Source organism: Phascolarctos cinereus, unplaced genomic scaffold, assembly GCF_003287225.1.
Source record: "Phascolarctos cinereus isolate Bilbo 61053 unplaced genomic scaffold, phaCin_HiC Scaffold_2;HRSCAF=192, whole genome shotgun sequence".
Taxonomy (NCBI): domain Eukaryota; kingdom Metazoa; phylum Chordata; class Mammalia; order Diprotodontia; family Phascolarctidae; genus Phascolarctos; species Phascolarctos cinereus.
Genome location: NW_027555625.1, coordinates 135223657 through 135247751, shown reverse-complemented (window position 1 = coordinate 135247751; position 24095 = coordinate 135223657). Strand labels below are relative to the sequence as shown.

Genomic DNA, 24095 nt, shown 5'->3' with positions numbered 1-24095 from the left:
GGCCCGGTCCTGATTAAGAAATGTACTGCTTAAGAAATCGGTACATTCAAAAGCTTGAACCTTTATTTCCTCAGTTATCTGAGGTTTCACCCACCACAGTAATGGAAAATTTACTGCACCATAAGAAACAATCACTATAAAGAATACAGAGAAACAAAGAACGACTTTTAGGAATCAGTGCCAAGGGAAATAAGTTGAGGCGATAAAACAACATACACAAAGACGACAAAAATGGAAAAGAGAAGGAAAACTGAACACTGTGGACTTATAATGACTAAGCATGGTCTCAAAAAAGAAATAAAACATATGTTTCCTTCTCTTCTTTGCAGAGGTGGGTGATTACAGGTGTAGAATAATGTATATATGTTCTGGCTTGGTTGGTGAGGCAAGATGGTGGTCTTGGGGACAGAGGGCTGGATCTGGAGTCAGCAGTACATGATCTCTTCAAAGCCTGCTCTGGATGCTTACTAGCTCTGTGACTGTGGTATGGGCAAATAACCTCCCTGAGCCTTAGCTTTCCTCATCTGTAAAATGAGAAGTTTGGAGTAGATAGTCCCTATGAATGTTTTCAGCTCAAAATCTATGATCCTATTTATTGGTTAATTAAATTGGTTAAACCAATTAAATTGGTTAAACTGTTCTCTCTCTCTCTCATTGAAAAAAAATTCTTTGTCACAGTAGAATGGCTCTCACAATGGAAGGGGACATATTAGGAAACTCAGGTGATATATAAAGGAAAGATGTAAAAAAATTTTTAAAAATGCTTTCCCGGATACCTCCAGCCCATAATGAGCTCTCCACTGCTGATCTCATCACATTTACATCCTAAGTTATTCATTTATCAATCACTGTCTATTGACATCTCCTATGTTATTTAACTCTTCTATTGTTATTAATCATTTCCTGTGCTTTCTCTCAATCAGGTATCTTAAAAATACATTTTATTGATGTCCTTTATCTAACATCACAGTCATTTCCAACCCTTTCCAGATTGAAATTTCCCTGACAACAAAGAGAAACAATTAAACAAAAACATAATATGGTGAACATATCTGCTAATGTATGCATAGTCTGTCCCAGCAGTTCCCCACCTCTCCACTGTGAGGTGGTAGGAGATATGTTCTATTATATGATCTTCAGACTTTTCAATGGCTTTTCAGTTACCGAGAGTTCAATTTTCTTTTAGTGATCTTGTTCATTTATATATATGTATATTAGTCATTTTGGTGGTTCTTGCTTATTTCATTTTGAATTATTTCATACAAATCTTCCCTTGTTTCTCTGAATTCCTGATATATTTATCATTTCTTACTGCACAGTATTATTCCATTATTGTCATAATACCATCATTTTTTCAGTCATTCCCCAATCAATAGATATCCACTTTGTTTCCAGTTCTTTAATACCACAAAGAGTCCTGCTATGAATACTTTGGTATATACTGGACCTTTGTTTTCTGTGTTTGACTTCCTTGGGGTATATATCTAGTAGTGGGATCACGGAGTCTAAGGGTATGGACTTTTTTCATACAATTCCAAATTGTTTTCCAAGATGACTGGACCACTTCCTAGTTACATGAACAGGGCATCCATGTGCCCGCCTTCCCATGGCCCCTCCAACACTGACAAGTCCATCTTTTATAGACTTCATCATCTGCATAGTATGAGGTGAAACCCTAGAGTTATTTTTATTTGCATTTTTCTTGCTATTAGTGAATTAGAGGAACATGAGTGAAAAAAGTTCAAGAAGCTCTGATTTAGAACATAATTTTCATGTGGTCATTTACAGTTTGAAATTTTTATTTTGAAAACTGTTCATATTCTTTGACCGATAATTCCTCAATTAGATTTTAAACTCCATAATGGCAGGAACCATATATCTAATAATTCCTTTGCTCCCTTACTCACCCAGGACAGGGCAAAGAACATAGTAAGTGTTAAGTCAGTATTTTTCAGAATGAATGGGAGTTTTCTGTGACATACACACTCAGCTTGAGATTGACTGCTTAAGTACCCAGTGGAAAAAGAATATAACTTATTCCATCAATTAATCACTCGACAAGCATATATTAAGCATCTAGGAACCAGACACTATAGAAGGCACTAGATATAAATACAAAAAATAAAATAATCCTTGCCCCCAAGGAACGTATTCTCTGGACCATTACAAGATGGCCATCCAGATGCTCATTTGGAATGCTCAGTAACTGAGAGATGTGCTATAGTATTGGTCAATGGTTGATCTAAACATGGCCTATGGTATTATATCTCACCTGTTAAGGTTATTAGGGTAGGGTAAACTGCTTGAGAACTTCACTCCTCCAGCCAAGTCTTCACTAACAACGATATCTAGTTCACTCTTCTGTCGGACTTTTGAATGCCTAAAAAGAAGATTTCACAGAGTGACTGGCTATCCAATGATTCTCAGTACAATCAATCAATCAATCAATCAACCAACACTTATGAAGCACCTACTATGTGCCAGTTTCTATGCTAAGCAATTAGCCTTTCCTGTTGATACCTTTAACCTTCTCAGGGGATAGCCAACCACCTTTTAGATATTTTACTTAAAAGCTCTATAGGAAATACATTTTCATTACAGCACTCAACCATTTGCTGGGGGTGACCCTGGGTTCTTTAAAGTTATGCCAGTGGAACACAACCCTAGTGGGCCTTCTTAAGACTACAGAGAGCTTTGAAGATTGGTCCAGAAACAGAAAGTGTGTTTGTCCCCTGAAGCCTAACCAGCTAAGTTCAGAGAGGCTCATTTCTCCAGAAGGATGGTCACCAAGGTTAATGGCCACGGCAACTCATGAAGCATGGAGAGGTTGGTCCTCTGGTCCATGGCAGGAGGTCTCATACTTCTGGAAGTGGGCATCTTTAAAAGTATCCAAGAAAAAAAGCCCACATTTTCAGACTGATTTGTCTTCTATAAGAATCATGGTCAATTTCTTTTATCATGGAAAGATGGTACCTTTAGTAGTACAAGAATGATATACCAGGGCACCGAGGTGGCGCAGTAGATAGAGCACTGGCCCTGGAGTCAGGAGGAACTGAGTTCAAATCTGGCCTCAGACACATAATACTTCCTAGCTGTGTGACCCCGGGCAAGTCACTTAACCCCATTGCCTAGCAAAAAAAAAAAAAAAGAATGACCTACCACCTGGAAGCACTATTCACAGAAAAAGTTTTTTGCAGCGTTATATCTTAGAACATCTAGTTCTTTATTCAATCATGTTGTTGGTTCTTCAGGGTGGTTTTACCCAGGAAGATGCTAGTAAATGTTTAACAACTGGCCCGCCAGAAAAAAAAGTATGCATGACACACTTTTAAATTTAATCTGTATTATTAAAATTTTCTCAGTCTAGACAATCAACAAAGCAAAAATCAAGCCCTGTTTTGTAGTGTTTGCTGATTTCCAAGGGTAAATGATCACAGTGAAGATTTAATAATAGGCTCTCATGAGCTGGTATAAGCGCGGTCCAGCACACCCTCTCCTGGCTTTTCTGAACTTCTCTCCTACCCAGATTTCATTCTGATGCAGGTAGGGGGCTCAGTGGATAAAGAGTTGGACTTGGGATCAGGATAACTTGAATTCAAAACCTCCCTCACACACTAACTAGCTGTGTGACCTTGGGCAAGTCACTCACTGAACCGCTCTCATCTGTTTCCTCATCAGCAGAACAGGGATAATGAGCACATACCTCTGAGAGTTGTTGTGAGGATCAGATAAGATAATGTTTATAAAGTGCTTTGCAAACCTTAAAGTGCTATTAAATGCTAGCAAGTATTATCATTTTATTCAATACAAAATCTTGAAGTACTGATGGACAATTTCAAAGAATGTCCCAGTTATATCCGGGCTAAGAATTTTCTGAAGCATTTAGAAATAGAAAAGTTCAGATATCTTTAAGAACCATATTCACCTTTATCTTTTTAGAGGTATATACTGGTATAAATTTAGCAGTAATTGTTCTAAAATATAGGCCACACCCCTAAAATGAGATCTTTTGAAAAGAAAAAAATATAGGGAGGTATTCACTCAACAACAGTTCTGCAAATTACCTTAATAAGGTAAAACATTTACTGTGCAAATTTCTTTCATATCCCATTCAATTCCACTGAAGATTTTTTTTAATTAAATTTTATCATCACTCTTTATCTTGGTGACCTATATCATCATTCTCTTAACTCAGATTTTGTACAAGTTAGATTTTGGGAAGAAATAGAGTCTACACCTGGACCAATAATGTATATAAACCAATGACAGGCTTTGGAATTGTTCATCGAAACTGGAAGACAGACATTCTTCTGTAATTTAGTGGTGCTAATGAAAAGCAATGTGATGTACTAGAAAGAACATAGGAAGTCCTGGCTTCAGAAGAGACCTGGGTTCAGATGCTACCTCTAATACTTACCCCTAACATGGACAAGTCACTTCCCTGAGACTCCATTTCTTTATCTGTAAAATGGCAATAGATATCTGTATCTCTTGCCTCATACAATGTTCATGAGGCTCAAATAAGATAATATATGTAAAATACTTTCCAAACCTTCAAAGCACTATGTAAAATATCAGCTATTATTATTAACACTATAATTAACAATACTTCACATTTATATGGTTTTTTAAGGTTTAAAAGGTACTTATATCATAACAACCCCATGAAGCAGGTAGTAAAAGTATTGTTTTAAAAGTCAAAATTTTTCAAATGAGGAATCAGACCTAGGTTAAGTAGACTGACCACAGCTAGAGACAGGATGGGCCAGGACTTGACCCCAAGGCTCCTTCTAACAATACCATGTAACCTCTGTATTCAAAATAAAATTGATAGTGAGAAATTATCAAAATAAAAAGACATATAGCAGGCTTACTACTGGGACAACTGAAAAAATAACGTCAGAGAGCTTTTAGAAAATTGGTAAAGCCCTAGGCTTAAGGTCAATTATGTATATGCTGATTGAGTGGAGATAGTGGATAGAGGAAAAAGCAGTGCCCACGTCCATTGGTCATCCGCAAACACCCACTCACCACTGCACTGGCTGCCAGTTGGGAAGGAATGGCCTAAACCCCGTGATGCACTCAAAGGCCAGGGTCCCAAAGCTCCAGTAGTCCACTGTGACTGTGTACTTCTGTTGTTCTAATAGCTCCGGAGCCTGTGAAGAGACATTATTGAGTTTGACTTGAGAAGTTCTTTTGTCCTCCAAGCCCCATGGGAAAAGGCAAGACATTCAAACTACCCCTACTTTCATTCTCCTCCAATGTGCCTCGGTGGATATTAGGTGGAGCCATGCCACGCCTGATCTGTGCATAAGAAGGTAAAGGAAAGAACTTCCTTATTTACTTCCTAGGCTCCAATTCCAGGGGTTCCATCTTGTTCCCCTGGTTCAAATCATTAAACCAGAGGGAAGGACCAGGGAGAAGGACTCCAGGACTTTGTTTTGATCCTTACTCTGCTTTGGGGGGATGGGGAGGAATGGGACAGCAGAGAAGGGGAGGTATACAGTATGCCTGATAAGTTTTCCCATGAAGCCAGCATCACTGTCATCACCATTATCAACAAAGGTTGGCTGAGTGCTTGCCATACCTGGGAAACGGGTTAGATAAGGAAGATACCAGGAATGTTATTGTGTAAGGGAACATCCCTATATAGGGAAAAGCTTTTTTAAATGGGGTGGGGGATATTTTAAAAATATGACTTCTGAGAAATGCATATATTTTTAAATGCCAGAAAAGTTTGATCTCCATGACATACTGTACCTTTTGGGGTTTAAGCAACAACGTAGAGGGGCTGAGGGGATTGTTGGGAGGGGTGGGAGGCAGCACCTTTAAATGTTTCCCAGAGAGAGGCAGCTAGGTGGCACAGTGGATAGAGCACGGGCCCTGAAGTCAGGAGGACCTGAGTTCAAATGTGACCTCAGACTAAACATCTGACACGACACTTACTAGCTGTACGATCCTGGGCAAGTCACTTAACCCCAATTGCCCAAAAAAAAAAGTTTCCCAGAGGATACAAATGGCTTGTTTTGCCTCTGGTGCTAAGAAGTTCAAGACAGGATCCCTGCCCTCAAGAAGCTTACACTCTAAGGAGGCAGGATAAATGCTGTGAGGAAAGTGCTTTTTAAAGTGCTATATAAATTCATCTCCAGATAGAGAGCTGATGAAGTTGGGCCAGAGACTGAAGCATATTTTCTTCTCTTTCTTTTAAAAAGATTATTTTTGGACATGGATAATGTAGGAACTATGCATATTTGTAATGGGTTTTAGTTTTTTGTCTTCTCAATAGGTGAGGAAAGGGATAAGGGGAGGGAGAAAATTTGGAACTGAAAATAAAAGAAGACTGAATTTTAAAAGATGCTATATAAATGAGATGATAGAAGGTATAGCACAGTGGATCTCAAAACCAGGAACATCTGGATTCAAGCCCTACCTCTGACACATATTTGGGGTGTGACCCCAGGCAAGTCAGTTAACCTCTCAATTTGTCCAACAGCATTGGTAGGAGTTTTCTCATTAGGAATTCCCTGACCCATACCAGTGAAATCACAGGCCTGGTCCCTAGCCCTATGTAAATGAGGAGCACGATAATGATTTTATATTTGAAAATATATAAGACAGGCCACATGCCTTAGTGGAAAGAATGCTGCTGAACTTGGGAATCATACTTGCTAGTTACATGACCAGTCAAAAATAAGTTGCTTAAATTTTCTGCATCTTACTTCTCTCCTTTGGCATCAGAAGACCTAATCTGAAAGGTGGGAGGAGGAGGAAGGCCCAAGGACTTCTTGTTAGGTAGTATATAGAAGTGATTCTTATTTAAGTACGGGTGGGTCTCTAAAGTAGCTTCCAACTTTGAAATGTCAAGATTCTCTGATTCTGTGATTCCATGGAAGGGGAATCCGCCCATAAGGAAGGGTGTGTTGGAAAGATAAGCAGGCCTTATCACTACATTGATTAGAACTGGTGATGAGATATCATATCAAGTTGGATGTGTCTGGAAGAAAGACTATTTGGCCTGGCTTGAGGACAATGGTGCAGACAGACAGCAATAATTAAAAGGCATCCAGATGCTGGTTGAATTTTTGACATGGCCTGAGCATCCTTCCATGTAGGATAAAGAGCAGGGGCCTAAGAACAGATTGCTGGGGAAATGCCTATAGACTAAGAAATGATCAAACAAATTGTACCTGAATGTGATGGCACACCTTTGGATGAATAGGAATAATCTGGAGAAACTCAAGAAGATTTATGTACTGATGCAGAATAAAATAAACATAAATAGGAAAGCAACATACATGATGACTGCAGCAAAGACCCAAAATCTGAATCTGAAAGCTATGTAATAACAAGAGTCCTGGTCCTGGAGAACAAATGAACACAGGTGGGGAACTCTATCCACGCTATGTTGTGTTCACTGTCAGACTCTGCTGATGTATTAGTTGGTTTTGTTAAAAACTGTATTTTTTTTCTTTTTTAAAAATTCTTTGTCACAAGAGATGGTTCACTGGGAAGAAAGGGAAAAGGGAGATATTTAAAAATGGAGGGAGGTGATGCAAAAAGAAAAGATATAAAAAAATTTAAAAAGAAAATAAAATCTCTTAGAGGTGCTCCCATAGCCAGCAGAAGATAAATTGATGGTGGGTGGATCCTCCCTAAAAGAGACTCTATAGAATCTACAAAATTATGGTGTTCACAGAATTATCAGATCCCCAAGTCTAATCATGAGACTGAAAAATGGGTGAGTACAATTAGGACAAATAAAAGGAAACTACTTCATAGAGCAGGCAATAAACGAATGATTATGGTAACAGTAAATGGATCTGAAAAAGTCAAGCTTTTTTTTTAAAGATGGAAAAGATGTTCAGTCATCTGACTCAATCCAACTTCCTCAGGTTATAGATGAGGAAATTCAGGCCCAGTGAGGGCCACGGCTTTCCCAGACACACTGGGAGTTGAAGGCAGAGACAAAGTCATAAATGGCTTCTAAGAGAAGCTGGGGTATGACTCACAGAAGGACCATCATGACCCATCGCTTGGGGCTGCTACAAATAGAATATTAGGATGGCTGGTTCATGGGGTTGATCCAGCAAGATACCTTTCCCACTTTCCTGTGAAACATCCAGATGGCTGGGGTGGGGATAAAATGTCTGGAGTCCTGGAAAACAAGGTGCCTATGGGTGTATCACAAGAAAAAGGAACGGGTATATGTGCCAATCCCACCTCTTACCAGATACTGCAGCGTCCCCACAAAAGAAGTGCAAAGACTGCCTTGATCCAGCTCTTTAGCATACCCTAGGTCAATGATCTTGTGTATTAACTGAAAAAACAAACAAACAAACATTCAAGGTTTGTGAAAACAATATGCTATGACTCTATTCCAGAATAAACATCTTTGTGCTGGAATGAAGAGACAGTTACGGGTAAGGCAGCTAAATGTAGATAGTGTGAACACCCTTTATCTGATACAGCAGTTCTGATGTCAGAACAATTAGCAAGGATGAGTGTACAGCCACAGTACATTGGGACAGAGGTGACTGACTCCTTTTGGCAGCTGACCACATGTCCTGGTTTCCCAAACTGAGTTTAACCTAGGAGACTTTAGGAAGCCTGAGAGTTCTGTCACTGCAATCTTAAGAGACCAGCTGTGGCATCCCAGTATGACCAAGGCTACTGTTCATCTTCTCACCTGAAATGAACAAAGCTGCCTGTCCACTGCTACTCACACACAGATGTTTCTCAGACAGGAACTTCCGGGAGAGGTTGAAGCCCAGGGAAGATGGCCTCAGCATCATGTGGCCAGATCTGGCTTTGTAGGACATAGACTCACCTTGTTCAATGTGAACCGAGAGCAATCTTGGGTATAAACTAACTCTCTCGGCCCAAGGGTAGAATTTGTTAGGCCTTCCCCCAATCCCCACCCCATTCCCTTTATCCCTACCCCACTCTTTTGATCTCAAGTTTGACCTTTAGATCAGTGGTGTCAAACTCAAGGGTGCAGTTGCCAGGTGGAACCAGATTAAATTGTAATTGGAAAAGGTTTAACAAAATAAATAAAACACATAGCTAACTTTAATTCGTGGGTTTTCTAAGTCAACACGAAACCCTCAGGGCAGCCCATTTTTATTTGTATCTGACACCAGCTATTTTAGATGAATGAATGGATGAATTTATTAAGCATCATGTGCCAAGCACTGTGCTAAGCCCAGAGAATACAAATACAAAAGCAAAGACAGCTCCTGCCCTAAAAGAGTTTGTATTCTAACAGGGGGAGAGTGAGGACCAGGGAGGCTACTTGGGTTTGGAAAGTTAAAGGGAAGATGAGGGGAGGTGGTGGGGTTAGAAGGAGCATAGGGGTATGTAGATTGACATACCTTTTACAAAAGCATTGACAGAGCTAATTTGATTATGGGTCAGAGGCTTCCCTTCCATGCTGGGGCTGGCAGAATATGGCTGAGGAGATGTAATGTGTGATTGAGGCAACCACTGATAGGAGAGGGAGGCCCCCGGGCTAAAGTTGGGCTTTATTGATGAAACCTCTCATTTTGGTGCCTGGACACATGTTTTGCTTTAGGCTCCCATAATAACAACAACAATAATAACAACTGGTGGCACAGCAGATAGAGCTCTGGGCCTGGAGTCAGGAAGACTCATCTTCCTAAGTTCAAGTTCAGCCTCAGACACTTCCTAGCTGGATGACCCTGAAGAAGTCACTTAAGCCTTTTTATCTCAGTTTCCTCATCTGTAAAATGAGCTGGAGAAGGAAATGGCAAACCACTCCAGTATCTCTGCCAAGAAAACATTGAATGGGGTCACAGAGAGTCAAACACGACTGAAAAACAACTGAACAACAACAAACAATGTGCCAGGCCTGTGTTTAACATTATCATTATTATTATTATTATTATTATCTCATTTCATCCTCAAAACACTCCTGGGAAGTTGGTGCTATCATTTTCCCCATTTTATAGATGAAGAAACTGAGGCAAACAGAGGTTTAGTGACCTGCCCATGGTCACACAGCTAGTATGTATCTGAGGCCACATTAGAACTCAGGTCTTCCTGACAACAGGACCAGCACTTTATCTGCTGCTCTGTCTCAATGCCCTATTTATGTTTTATTCTTTGCTCTTTACTCTGGTAACTGAACCCCTATGCTCAGTGTAACCTGCATCTTGCTTCTGGTCCCTTGTCTACCACTGAAGTTTTGCAAAACACTTTACAAACATTATCTCATTTGAGATTCACAACAACCTTGGGAGGTAGGTGCTATTTATCCCCATTTTATAGATGAAGAAACTGAGGAAGAGGTTAAGTGACTTGCCCAGGGTCACACATCCTGTAAGCGTCTGAGGCTGGAATTGAACTTAGGTTTTCCTGACTCCAGGCCTACCACTCTACTCCAGGGCTTCTTAAACTTTTTTCTCTCTTGACCCTTTTAGTATTTTGGCAGCTTTTGTTGGCCTTGCATGGCCCGAGGGGATGAGCAGTGCAAAGTGCACATGCTTTGTGTTCAGAACCAAGGCTGCTGTGAAGTTGCCTGTTTCAACACAGGCAAGTGTTGCCAGAAACACCTCAGATTCATTACGCATTTTATTTTGAATTAATTTTTGGTTGCTGCGCATTCAGAAACTTTTTACCATTGCCAAACTTTTGGTGAACCCATTTGGGGTCCCCACCCACAGTTTAAGAAGCGCTGTACTACATATCACAAGCTGTCGCAAGACCTAGTCCCTGCCAACAGCGGTCACACAGCTAGTAAGTGTCTGAGGCTGGCTTTGAACTTGGGTCTTCTTGACTCCAGCACTCTATCTATCACATCACCTAGCTACTAAAAGACCTAGCCTCCTGGTGGGTGGGAAACCCGCAGCCTTTGACTGAATCCAAACTTCACAGAATAAATCCTTTTATTAAGTGAAGTCTGGATTCATTCAAAGGGCTGTACTTCAGGACCTAGAGGGCCACATATGGCCTTGAGGCCTCGGGTTCCCCACCCTTGACCCAGTCCCCGCCAGCAGCAGCCTCCATTCACCATCCCTTTAACTTCCAAGCCAACTAGCCCTCCCCTGGCCACCATGACTAGAGAGGACCACCATGAGGCTGCTATCAACAACAGAATAAATACCAGGAAGGCTGGATCGCGGGTCTGACCCAGCACCTTACATTTCCTATGTTCCCATGAAACATCCAGATAGCTGGGTGGGCGGGGAGACACTTCCTCCAAATATCCCCTTCCACCCAGATCTCTCTTCTGTCCAACCATACACAAGTTCTCATGCCTAAAAGTCTCAGTATTGGCATCAAGATCTAGAATTGTCTTTCAACTGGTGTCCAGTAGAGCAATCCAAGTAGGGGCTCTCAACACCGATGGGAAAAGAGGTCTCATTCCAAGAATTGTAGGGCCCTCAAGGGTAAGGGGTAAACAGTATTTTCCTTATCAGACCTGTGCCACCTGGGCTCTTCACAATACCAGCCATTCAAATGCGCTCTGATCTGCAAGAAGTTTCATACTGAGCTGCGTCTTTCAAGCCATTAAAAGTGGTCCCAGAGAAAATCAAAGCTTCACACAAGGAAATGAAAATACAAACAGAGAGGCTGAAAAACATTTCCTCTCCCCACCAAGAATGGGCTCCCTGGGATGAATGCCACATACAGAACATACAGAGTCACCAGACTCTGATTTCCACTCACCCTTTTTTCTCCTTGTTGCAGAACGATGTTTTCAGGCTTCAGGTCCCGATGGATGATTCGGTTTTCATGAAGGTATCTAAGTGCTGAGGCTGTGGTTTGGAAAGGGAGCAGTTGTTAAGTCTAGAGAACAGCTCACATTTTAGGATTTTCCCCATTACGTTACAGCTCAACCCCAGAACTCTTCCCCATTGCCCATTAAGGAGGAAAAGACTGGTGGCTCTCTAGAGGAGTGCCGTAGTCCTTACTTTTGTTTGGTGTCATGTTTTTAATTAAATTTTTTTAGTTAATGACAAGAACTCCTGACATTTATATAGTGATTTTTGGTTGTACTTTTGATGTCATTAGCATTGGGAACTTCTGGGGAAAGAGCTCCTTCCAAAGACGCAGATTAAAGAATGTTCTGCAATTTATAATTTGGAGAGCTGCCTGGGTGCCTGGCACTGAGAGGTTAAAAGAATTCCCAAAGATCACACAGCCAGGATGTGTGACAGGCAGGACGTGAATCTAGGTCCTTCCTTATTCTGAGGCTTGGCATCTCTCCAACAAGCCAACCTGCCACTCTCTAGATAATGCTTCAATTGTTACAAATTGCTTTGCCCACAAGGATCTCATGAGGTAGGTAGTGTAAATTCTCATTTTACAGATGACACTACTGAGGCATGTCATACAATTTTCTAACAATCAAAGCTGTCCCAGAATGGAATGAGCTGCCTCATGAGGAGACTTCCCCATTATGGAAGTGTTTCGGGCAAGGCTTAATGATCACAAAACAGGAGACACCAACAAGGAAGGCGCTTGACAAAAGGAACAGATTAAGTTGAGGAGGATACTGTAAGGTATAATTAAGTTGGGGCCACAGCAGAGTATTTTATTGAAAATGATGACCAAAACCTATACACCAGGACAGTTTAGTAGAAAGGTACTACACTTGAGAGCTGGGAGAAAAGACGCGGGTTAAATTGTATACTTTGATGTATACTAAGTGTGTGACTTTGTACAGGTTACTTGACCCCTATAAGTCTCACTTTTTTTTTTCTTGTATGGAATGAAGATACTAATTATTCTATTTCCTGTCTCAAGGGATTGTTGTGAGGAGGGTGCTTTGTAAGCCCCAAAGCACTATGTTATTATTATTGCCAGAAGTTTAATCAGTCAGTCCTTAAGCATTTATTAAGCGCCCACTATGTGCCACACATTGTATTGTGGCAACTGAAAATTTTCAAGAGACAGAGTTTCTGGGTAAATTGTAATTGATTTTTATTAATTATGGCTAGCAAGTAATCAATAAAATGAGCTCAGTTGTTTCTCTTGGTAACCAAAGAGACCTAACATGGAGTACCCTGAATACTTATAAAGCCTTTGGAAAATGGGGTGCACCTGAGGGTGGAAATCAACTCTGATTGGTTAACAAGTAATGAGAGAATGAATGGTATAATGAGATGTGGGCTTATTCTGAGGAGGGGGCTGGAGAAGTGACTCTGATCACTTAATCTTGGACAAAGAAACTTATCTATACCCAGACCACTCCAGTCTAGGGCAATCTAGACAAAAGAGGGAATCCATTTCCACCCAGATCTGTCTGACTAAAACACAACGGGTATAAATCCACCAATTCACCTAGACTAGAATTTCTTTTGATCTTTTGATCAGACCTAAATTTTCCCAGTTGGGTAAGTTTTGCCCAAGATTTCACCTCATTATCAGCCCTGCAGTTCAAAGGCTGACTGAATAACCTACAGGGACTAATTTCTGAATGAGGAAATAGAAATGGGAAATGCTAATTCAATAATTGGTTGTTAATGTGAGAGAGAAAGACCATTTCTTTCTCAGTATTAAGAGCCTGGGGGAACAAAGAAAGGCAAAGGTCAGAGGTCCCCTGCTCTTGGGAACTCAGTCTAATGAGGCACACATTAGGCAAATAGCTATATACAAACAAGTAGCATAAAATGGATATTGGATAAAATGGAGATAATCAAAAAAGGCAAAGAGTGCAAAAAAAAAAAGAGGCAAAGAACTAGAAGTAAAAGGGATTGGGAAAGGCTGCTTGTGGTGTTGGGATTTTAGCTGAGACTTGAAGGAGGCAGAGATGAGGAGGAAGAGAGTCCAGGAGTGAGACACAGTCAATGAAAATGCCCAGAGTTGAGTGATGGAGTGTCTGGTTGGAGGAATAGCCAGGAGACCCTTGTTACTGGACAGCAGAATGTGTAGGGGAGAGGAAGGCACAAGAAGATTGGAAAGGTAGGAGGGGGATGGTTTATAAAGGGCTTTGAATGCCACTTAGTTTAGAAAATCAAAGGACCAGGTTAAAAATGATTGGGAAAGGCTTAACAAAATAAATAAAATATAATACGACATAGATAATGTTAATTTGGGGTTTTCTAAGTCAATATGAGGCCCATATAGAGCACTTATTTCAATAGTCTCATTTTATAGATGAAGAAACTGAGGCACAAAGGGATAAAGAAGGGAATAAGCATTTATTTTGCACTTACTATATGCCAGGCACTGTGACATTTTTCTTTTTCAAATATTATCTCAAATCAAAGACTATAGGGCAGAGCTTAGCCTAGAATCCAGGTCTTTTGACTTCTTGTCCAATGTTATTTCCACTATACTATTTGTTTTAGTAGAGTTCATGAAAATACCTTCAATAATAATAATACCTTGTATTTGCATAAGAGTTCATAGTTTTCAAGAGCAATATAATCTCATCTGATTCACACAGCAAACTTCAAGGTAGGCAGGCCAGATGTTTGGGGTTTTGTTTTTATTTTTTTTTAATTTTTAGGCAATTGGGGTTAAGTGACTTGCCCAGGGTCACACAGCTAGTGTCAAGTGTTTGGTCTGAGGCTGAATTTGAACTCAGGTCCTCCTGACTTCAGGGCTGGTGCTCTATCCCCTAGCTGTCCCCAGATAGTTGGTGAACAGATGAAGACACCAGAGCCCAAAGTGGTTACTACCAAGTGACTTGTCTGAGATCACATAGAAGAGCTAGGGACTAGAAGCTACGTTTTCTGGTATCTGATATTAAAAAACAATTGATATTTACAGCACTTTAAAGTTTGCAAAGGGCTTTTGTTTGACCTTTAGATGAACCCCATGAGGTAGGAAGTGAAAGTATTATTTTACAGATGGAGAAACTGAGGCTCATGAAGGTTACATGATTTGCCTATGGCCACCCAGCTAGCAAAGGGGAGATTTGAACTCAGGTCTTCTAGACTCGTAGTATATTCTCTACTGTAGCACTTCTTGTTTCTTAACAGGAAATAAACTATGCCTCTCCCCATGTCAAATTTCTCCTTTCCCCAACCTCCCTCCAAATTACTCTTAAAGCAAAGACCAGTTCAATAAAGAACACTTGGACCCTATCATTACAAAAACAAAACCCTCCTATTTCCTAGGCAGTGGGAAGCCTCCTATTAGTTCAGAGAAGAGAGAATAGTTACTCTATCAAACTACTCATCGCTGACTCATCCAAGCCAGAAGAGTAAGATGAGCTAATGCTGACAAAAGATGAGATAAGATTTCACGTGTTGCAGTGAAGGCCTGCAGGAAGATGCTGGTATGGGCAGGGTATGCACTGGCCTTCAGGAAGCTGAGACAGAGCCCTTTTTTTAGAGTAAGGAAGGGCCCCCCATCATACACCCCTCAGAACTCAGAACACGAATCTCTCCAAGCAGAAGGAAACATACTTGGGTATTCTCAGAAAGGATAATGATCAAGAAATATTTCTATAGAATCCTTACAAGACTTCCTCCGGCTATTTTAGGAAAGTGTTATGGAAAAACCCTGGTCAGTTCCGCATTAACACATCAGAGGAGAGGTGGTCCTTCCAAACAATGGGCAGGGTCCCCAAGGCCATTCATATCCAGGCATCAGAAATAAAGGGATCAAAATAGGCTTGGATGACATTGGCTTCTTTTTTGGGGGGGCTACCAGTGATTTCTTTGGGATAGGGAACTCTCAATAAGCAAACTCCCTTTAAAAAGGCATATCAGCAATTATTCAGCAATTTAGTTTTGCAGAATTGCCTAGGGCCCTAGAGGTAAAGTCACAAAGCCTGCTTCAGATAGGGGACTTTAACCCTGGCCTTCCAGATTTGAGGCTAGCTCCTATCTTTCTTTATCTAACGAAATGTCTAAATTTTTTTGGGGGGGGGGGTTAGGCAATGGGGTTAAGTGACTTGCCCCAGGGTCATACGGCTAGTAAGTGTTATGTGTCTGAGGTCAAATTTGAACTCAGGTCCTCCTGAATCCAGGGCTGGTGCTCTATCCATTGCGCCACCTAGCTGCCCCCGAAATGTCTAAATTTTTGAAAAATCTGAATTACAGAATAATTTTATAGATAGAAATGTAATTCTGTTTACATTGCTTATTGCTAGGTAAACAAGGTAGTTTATACTTAGGCAGCCTAAGGGTTTCCTAAAAAAATTCTTTCATCTTAATTGTGCTAGTCAGACAATTAGCATTTTTTGTTCAGTTGTTTTCAGTCTTGTCTGACTCTTCATGACCCCATTTGGGGTTTTCTTGGCAAAGATACTGGAATGGTTTGCCATTTCCTTCTCCAGTTTATTTTACAGATAAGGAAACTGAGGCAAAAAATGTAAAGGGATTTGCCCATTGTCACACAGCTAGTAAATGTCTGAGGCTACATTTGAACTAATGTAGATGTGTCTTCCTGATTCCCAGACCAGTAAAATATTTAGCAAACCTTTAAAACCACGTATAAATGCTAGTTACTGTTCCTAACCCCAGAGGACGGGTCCTCAGAACCTATCTAGTCCAATCAGTCCTCTCATTTTACAGATGATGAAACTGATATTGACCCTGCTGGGAATTTAGCTATAGTAGTTAACCCAGATACAGAGACATTGAGTTTGGAACCAGATAGTGAATGCAGGGTTTGACTGTACTCCATAGATACAAATGAACCCAGCTAAGGTATAGGGAAACTAGGCTGCAGTCCCTGTGGTTGGTGAGGCTGAGGCTGGTTGCTTGAGTTTGGGAATCCTGAGCTGCATTTGGGTTTAAGGTTAATTTGGTGTCCACACTAAGTCTGCCACCAATCTGGTAAGCCCCTGAGGGTGGAGAGCTGCTAGGCTAACTGGAAAAATGGAGCAGGTTAAAGCCCCATAGAAGGGCAGCTAGGTGGCAAAGTGGATAGAGCACGAGGCCTAGCATCAAGAAGACCTGAGTCTTCTCTATACGGCCTATAGACACTTACTAGCTATGTGACCCTGGGCAAGTAACTTAACCCTGTTTGCCTCAGTTTCCTCAGCTATAAAATGAGCTGGAGAAGGAAATGGCAAACCATCTTTGCCCAAAAAAAACCCCAACGGGGGTCACAAAGAGTCAGACATGACTGAAAAAAACAATTAAACAACAAAAAAGCTTCTGTGCCAATCTGTATTGGGAGCGTGCCTGTGAGTGGCGGCTGCCCTTCCAAAGTGGCCAGATAGTAAGACCTAGTCTCAATACACAGATAAATAAACAAACAAACAAACAAACAAACAAATAAATAAATAAAATTAGCCTAGAGTGACTATTATGAGATATTTTGGGGAAGACAGAGGGAAAAACAAAACAAAACAAAACACCAGAGAAGGGAGAATTTTGTAGAGTTAAAAGAAAGGAAGATTCTGAGGGCTTTGGAGACAGGAGAGACCCTGCATATAGATAGGGAGGGGGCAGGACAAAATTGGCTTGGCCCGTGGCAACGGGGAAGGGTCTGTTACTTCTGTTCGGTAGTAAGTCAGCTGGAAGCTTGAGGTGGGGCAGGTGATGCTATCAGTGTCTGCCAAGATCACTTCCTCTGACTTCTCTGTAGCAAGCACCTCTCAGCTCACCTCAGGAAGTGCCTGTGGAAAGATCACAAAGCCACTTCTCTGCCACCCTAACAGCATGAAAAGGCACTCTTTCACTAGCCTGGTTTTCCTAAGTCCCAGGCTTGGGGTCCAGGACGAGTAAATCCTGCTCGTCCCTGGCAATTTTGGAGCTGCCACGCTTGTTTAGGCATTTCCTCTCCTAGATGAGCACAGGGTGATTTGGGGTGTGCTTGATTCATCCATCTCCCCTTCCTCTCCCCCTCTCCCTTCCCCCACCTCCTTTTTCTCATTTTCAGCCAAACAGGAAATCTCCTGATTAAGTGACAGCCTTTTAATGATCTGCCCATTTTACTACTACTACTATGACAAGATTGCTAGGGCTGACTAGAGAACTCTTCCCTGACACACAGACTCCTCAAAGTTCACCAAAGAGCTCCTTTCCTTACAGAAGTTCTAACTCTTTGCTGCCTTGATACTGGACTGATGTTGTTGGACAGCCTGGGCACATGTCCAATTCAATTAAAAGCAACCTTAAGTGCTTACCAAGGCAGAGTACTGGAGTAGAGATCTGGCACAGGAAGACAAGAACACCTGAGTTCAGGTCTTGTCTCTGACTCATCCTAAGGTAGGTCTGACTTCTCTGTGCCCCCTGGACTCTCTGAGACTCTAAGCTGTAGAAGAGTTGCTCAATTTGCATTGGTATGGCACACTGGGAAGAAAAAAAAGCCCTGATACTAGAGTCAGAGGTCCTAGATTCAAATCCTACCTCTGAGACCTTGGGCAGGTCATTTAACCCCAGGAGGGGCCCAGTTTTCTCACCTGTAAAATAAGGTCATTTGACTAGATTGGCTTCTGAAGTACCTTTCAGCTCTAGGGCCATGACAAGGACGAGATCAATGTAAATTTAAATATAACTAAAAAAAAGCTGAACTTGGAGTAACTGAAAAGCCAGGAATGGTTAAGAAGAACAGATAATGAAATATAAAAAGAATTAAAGGTAGCATTTATACAGCACTTTAAGGTTTGCAAAGTACTTCACAAATATTATCTCATGCTATCCCTCCCCTCTCTTAGCAGGACCTAAGAGGGCAGAACGTTGTACGGGATCAGACTGTGTCACGAAATTGGGTGTTTTTGCTTTGCTGTTTTTCTTTGTTGAGGGGGGGAGGTATGATCGGGATGAGGTGAGGGGTGGGAGTCACATTCACTGCCTGCCTTAGAGTAGCTTTTTTACAGATCCCTTCCCTTTACCTACCATATTCAGTTAGTCATTAAGTCCTGTTAATTTCTCACAGAATTGGAGAATGGGAAAGGTCCCCAGTGGCCATTTAGTCCAGTCCACTATAATATGCTGGACAGGGATCCTTCAGGCTCCACTTGAAGACCTCCAAGGAGAAGAATAACCCATGCCACGTTCGAACAGCTCTACTTGTTAAGTTTTCTTGAAACCATTCCAAGGAGCCATGGTGAAAAATGCTATCTGTCTCCAGAGATAACTGATGAACTCTGATTGCAGGTTGAAGCATATTTTTTTCATTGTCTTTATTATTTTTTACCTTTCCCCCCCCCCCAACAGGGCTAATATGGAAATGTTTTACATGACTTCGAAATGTATAATTGATATCATACTGCTTGACTTCTCAATGGGGAAGGAAAGGATGAGAAGGAAGGAGAGGATTCGGAACTCAAATTTTAAAAAAATGAATATCAAAAATAAGTTATTTTTAAAAATACCCACGAGGAAAAAAAGAAAAATGCCTTCTCTTGCCCTCTCTGGCCCTCAACTGGTCCCCCTCTTCTGAATTCCTATTGTTAACAATCATTTAATTATCTATTATTGACACGTTCTTTCAGCACTTTTATGTGCTGTAATATAGTCTCCTTGTAAACTGAGGCCATGTTTTATGCCACACAGCACAGGAATACGTATGAGGCTGGTGCTGGCAAAGTAAATGATTGCTTTAAAAAGCAAAATGCTATGGAAAAGATAAAAGGATTTGAAGGTGGAAGCCATGAAAAAAAAAAAGGAAAGGCTAAAATAAATGGTCCTTGAAGTGCTGATCCTGAAGCTCAAGCCCTGAGTTCAAATCCAGCCTCAGACACTCACCAGCTGTGTGACCTCGAATAAGTCCCTTATCCTCCGTCTGCCTTATGGAGATAATAAATAAAATATTTATTTTATTAATAAAATGGAGATAACAGTAGCACCAGCTCCCCAGGACTGTTCTGAGGATCAAATGAAATAATATTTGTGAAGTGCTTAGCTCAAAGTAGGTGCTTAATAAATGTTTATTTCTCTTCTCCTAATCTGTGGATAGAGTGCTGGGCCTGGAGTCAGAAAGACCTGAGTTCAAATCTGTCTTCAGACACTTACTAGCTGTGCGACCCTGCATAAGTCCCTTGATCCTACTTGCTTCAGTTTCCTCGTCTGTAAAATGAGCTGGAAGGAAATGGCAAGCCACTCCAACATCTTTGCCAAGAAAACCCTAAATGGGCTCACAAAGAGTTGGACATGACTGAAACGACTCAAGAACCAAAAAAATCTGGAGGAGTGTATCATTCAAATTACATTAATTGAGGAAAGCATAAGGTCAGCAACATCTGAATAAATGAGAATTGTATAGAATTCTATTTGTTCTTAATTCAATTCGGTGCAATGATGCCTATAGCCAACATTAGGCAAGATAACGTGCTAGCCGTTGGGGTTACAAAGACAAAAACAATCCTCGTTCTCAAAGAGCTCATGTTTTTATGGGAGAGGAGAGAATATGCATGAACATATATAAGCATAGCACAATGTAGGGAATGAAGGGGATGCAATGTTCCCAGAATATTGGAGGAGGCAGAGAAAATTTTCAACTGTAGGGATTAGCCAAGGCTATGTAGAGAGGGCAGAACTTGATCTGCACCTTGGAGAAAGATAAAGATTCTGGGGAGTTCATTTCAGGCATGGGGATTGCTCCAGCTAATGCAGAGAAGCTGAAGATGGTTTGTTGACTCCATCCTAATTCTCTGCAATCCACTGTGAACTGCTAGGAACAAGCCCTAAGATAATGTGAGGATTGGCAATTAGGAATATATAGAGCATGGAAAATGTCTGTACTAATGCTGTAACCACTGGACCATTTAGGAAAAGATATTGCTCAGCATTTCACCAAGTATAAAAAGTACAGACGAGTTTTTATGAAGAGGATGTTGACCAGATTTTTTCCCCCTATTGACTGAGGGCTAAATAAAAGGAATCGTCTCACATTAATCTAGAAGATACTTGGGGTAGAAATAAGGAAGGATTTCTTTACTGCAAGGAGAACTAAGATTTCTTGATGGGAATGCATAACAGAGGAAGTCAGAGAGTCTCCATTCTTAGAATTCTTGAAGAAGAGAATAAACAATGATCAGTTCTGGTCCACTGGTTCCCAGTCTCAGGTTTTGATCTACACATAGCTGCAGAGGATCACAGGCTTCCAAAGACTCTTCAAAAAAAGCTGGGTTCTCCCCAATGATGACACATCCAAAAAGATCAGAGAAAGAGGAAAAGGACCCTGCTGTACAAAAATATTTACAGCAGCATACAATATTTTTATGGTGGCAAAGAAATGGAAAACTAAGGGAGTACTTGTCAACTGGAGAATGGCTGAACCAATTATGCCATATGAATGGAATGAAATATCATTTTGCTGTAAGAAACGATGAAAAGAAATGGTCTCAGAGAAACCTTAGAAGATTTGTAGGAACTGATGCAGAGTGAAGTGAGCAGATCCAGAACAATTTATACAGGAACAACACTGTAAAGACAAGCAATTTTGAAGGACTTAATAACTCTAATCAAAGCAATGACCTACCACAATTCCAGAGGACCGATGATGAAGCATGCTACTCACTCCCTGATAATCAGAGAAGTGTTGGATTCAAGGTGAAGACCGAGAGATATTTTCTGGACCTGGCCAATAGGCAAATCTGTTTTTCTTGACTAAAGGCAAGTAGGGGGAATAGTGAATACAGCTCTAGACCGAGAGTCAAGAAGACCTGAGTTCAAATCTGGCCTCAGACACTTACTAGTTGTGTGATCCTGAGCAAGTCACTTAACCTAGGTGGCTCAATTTCCTCATCTACAAAATGAGGATGATAACAGCATTACCTCTCAGGGTGACTGTGAAGATCAAATGAAATGACATTTGTAAAGGGCTTAACACATAATAGGTGCTTATCAAATTCTTGTTTCCTTTCTTCTTAAGTGTATTTGTTATGAGGGTTTATTTTATTTTTTCTTTTTCAATGGGTGAAGGGGAAGTGTGGATGGGAGAGAAAGTAGGTCTTTGTTAACTGAAAAAACAATTTTTTTAAAGAAATTAGCACCAAATAAAGACAGTGACTAGGGTAAGTGAAACAAAATTAAAGTTACCTTATAAGATAACAAAACAAGTTGCCAAAAAAGAGCAAAAGAAAGCCTTCCAACCTCACTACTTCATCTTCAGTAATTTAGGGTGTGGAACCTTGGCCAACAATGCCAAAGGAGAAGTTGTTGATTTGGTCAGAGATGGAATGTCGATGACATAATCACACTACATGTGGAAAGACACCAAGAAGTTGAATGGGCTTCCACCCTCATGGAATGTCTCCTTCCCAGGGTCCCCAATCCCCCTTCAGCAGACCTCTGTGGTAATGAGCCACACTTGGTGGTCAGTGCTGGAGGCAATACACTGGAGTCAGATAATACATGCATAACATCAAATTGTGTTTATGGGAGTGTAGGAGAGGAAGGACAAAAGACTCTTCTCCTGGGAAGGAGAAGATAAAGGAAGGTTGTAGGACTGTCAATCTTCTCTCCTCAAAGGTGCCATATCTTGCCAATCATTCTTTCTCTTCTTTCTTACCCATCTACTATCCTTAAACAATTTTTGGGGAGGCAATTGGGGTTAAGTGACTTGCCCAGGGTCACACAGCTAATAACAGACACTTGTCTGAAGCCAGATTTGAACTCAGGTCCCTCTGACTCCAAGGCCAGTGCTCTATCCACTGCACCACCTAGCTGCCCCCTCATGTACTACCAAAAACACCAAAAGGGTATAGGTGAAAGTAGAGCACACAAAAGATGCCAAAGGAAAAGTGCTGGAGGGAGAATGAAGGGTGGGGAGTGATCCCTACTATTACCTCCAGACCAGCTCGAGAACCCTGCTTAAGAAAAGTATATCTGTGCTATGTAGCCGATAGCAGAAACACAAAGATATCTCTCAGTTTGCTCCACGACCTCCCCTCTACAGCCCCATATTGCTCACCTGTACTAACCATCGTCGGGTGAGGCTTCCCACTTTCTTTACTGCTTTCTGGTTTCCTAGGGAATCAACGTGTCTAAAGCCTACTTCCTTCATCTCCTATGTCTTTCTAATCCACACCACCTGTGGGAGGTACCAAGTTTGGAGGGACAGAGGAGTCTCTCCACAGGTTGCCATTAACACTTATCCCCTTCCTGGATCCCCGCTTGGATTCCTCACACAATGCTTCAAAGACCAGGAGACTGAAGATACTGACAGAAGCAGAAGATTGTAGGAACCAGGCAACATGTTATAATTAACAGGGTCTTGTGGACTGCAAGACCTGGGTTCTAATTCTGACTCTGATCGTAAATAGCTGTATGACCCTAGACAAGTCCCCTAATCTCTGAGTTTCAGTTTCCTTAGATGGAAAAGAGGGATAATTATCCTTTCATGACTTACCTCAAAGGGTTGTATTGAGGAAAAGCTCTACATATGAGTTGTAAGTATCAAAAGGCCATACAAAGGTCATTTTTCTTAATCTCACTTTTTGGGAAGAGAAATAATTTATTGCAAGGGAATAAAATTCACTTAAATGACAGCTTAGGCTATCTTTGGCCCTTCCAGGAAAAGAGGGAGTGGAGCTATTTTAATGGGAAAGGAAATCAGTTTTTCTGTATATATCATAATTCTTCACAACTTGGACAAGAAGGAAGAGAAATGTACTTGAGTTTGGCATTCATCTGCCTGACCTGCCTCACTTCTCTTCCCCCTCACTCTCAGTAAGGGGACAACATGCTGAGATGGTTCCCCAGTTCCCCAGGGGCTTGGAGCTGACCCACACAACACCCTCCTCAATCCAACAACCTGACGCACCAACCCGACGCACCCTGGAATCCAATTTACCAATGTCAGAAAGCAGAGTGAGGACGGCTTCTTCCCGAAGGCCACAGCAGTTCTCAAACTGGTTCAGGTACTGTCAGGGTTTGAAAGGGAAAAAAAAGCATCAGACTCTATCAGCCTTTTACAGGTAGCAGCAAATTACCTGAAAGCTCGCAAAAGCTTTGCATCAGGCTCCACCCCTGTGCAGGATGAACAGTCTTGACTCCAAAGGCTCAACACACTGGCTATAGTCATCGACTCCCTAGGGCACTGTTGCTTTCTTAGGAAGTGGGCTGTCTCCAAATATAACCTCCCGTGCTCTTTGGTAACAGCTCCACGGATAGCAGCACAGTAGAGTGGAAAGGACACTGGACATGGATGAGAATCCTGTTTCTCTACTCATCTGTGTAACTTTGGACAGGTTACTTAAGTTCCTAGCCTTCCGCTTC

At 41.3% G+C, this 24095-nt stretch overlaps 1 protein-coding gene across 2 annotated transcripts in view; it reads right to left on the bottom strand.

Annotated features, from left to right (window-relative positions):
* IKBKB (inhibitor of nuclear factor kappa B kinase subunit beta) overlaps positions 1–24095 on the bottom strand; it is a 75683-nt gene that overhangs the window by 33643 nt on the left and 17945 nt on the right. For both annotated transcript variants that reach the window (XM_020969581.2, XM_020969582.2), the window contains exons 4-8: positions 23671–23740; positions 11689–11777; positions 8228–8317; positions 5032–5156; positions 2273–2380 (exon numbers count right to left, since the gene is read on the bottom strand). In XM_020969581.2, the coding sequence (XP_020825240.1) occupies positions 2273–2380; positions 5032–5156; positions 8228–8317; positions 11689–11777; positions 23671–23740 (482 nt within the window). The remainder of the gene's footprint in view (positions 1–2272; positions 2381–5031; positions 5157–8227; positions 8318–11688; positions 11778–23670; positions 23741–24095) is intronic.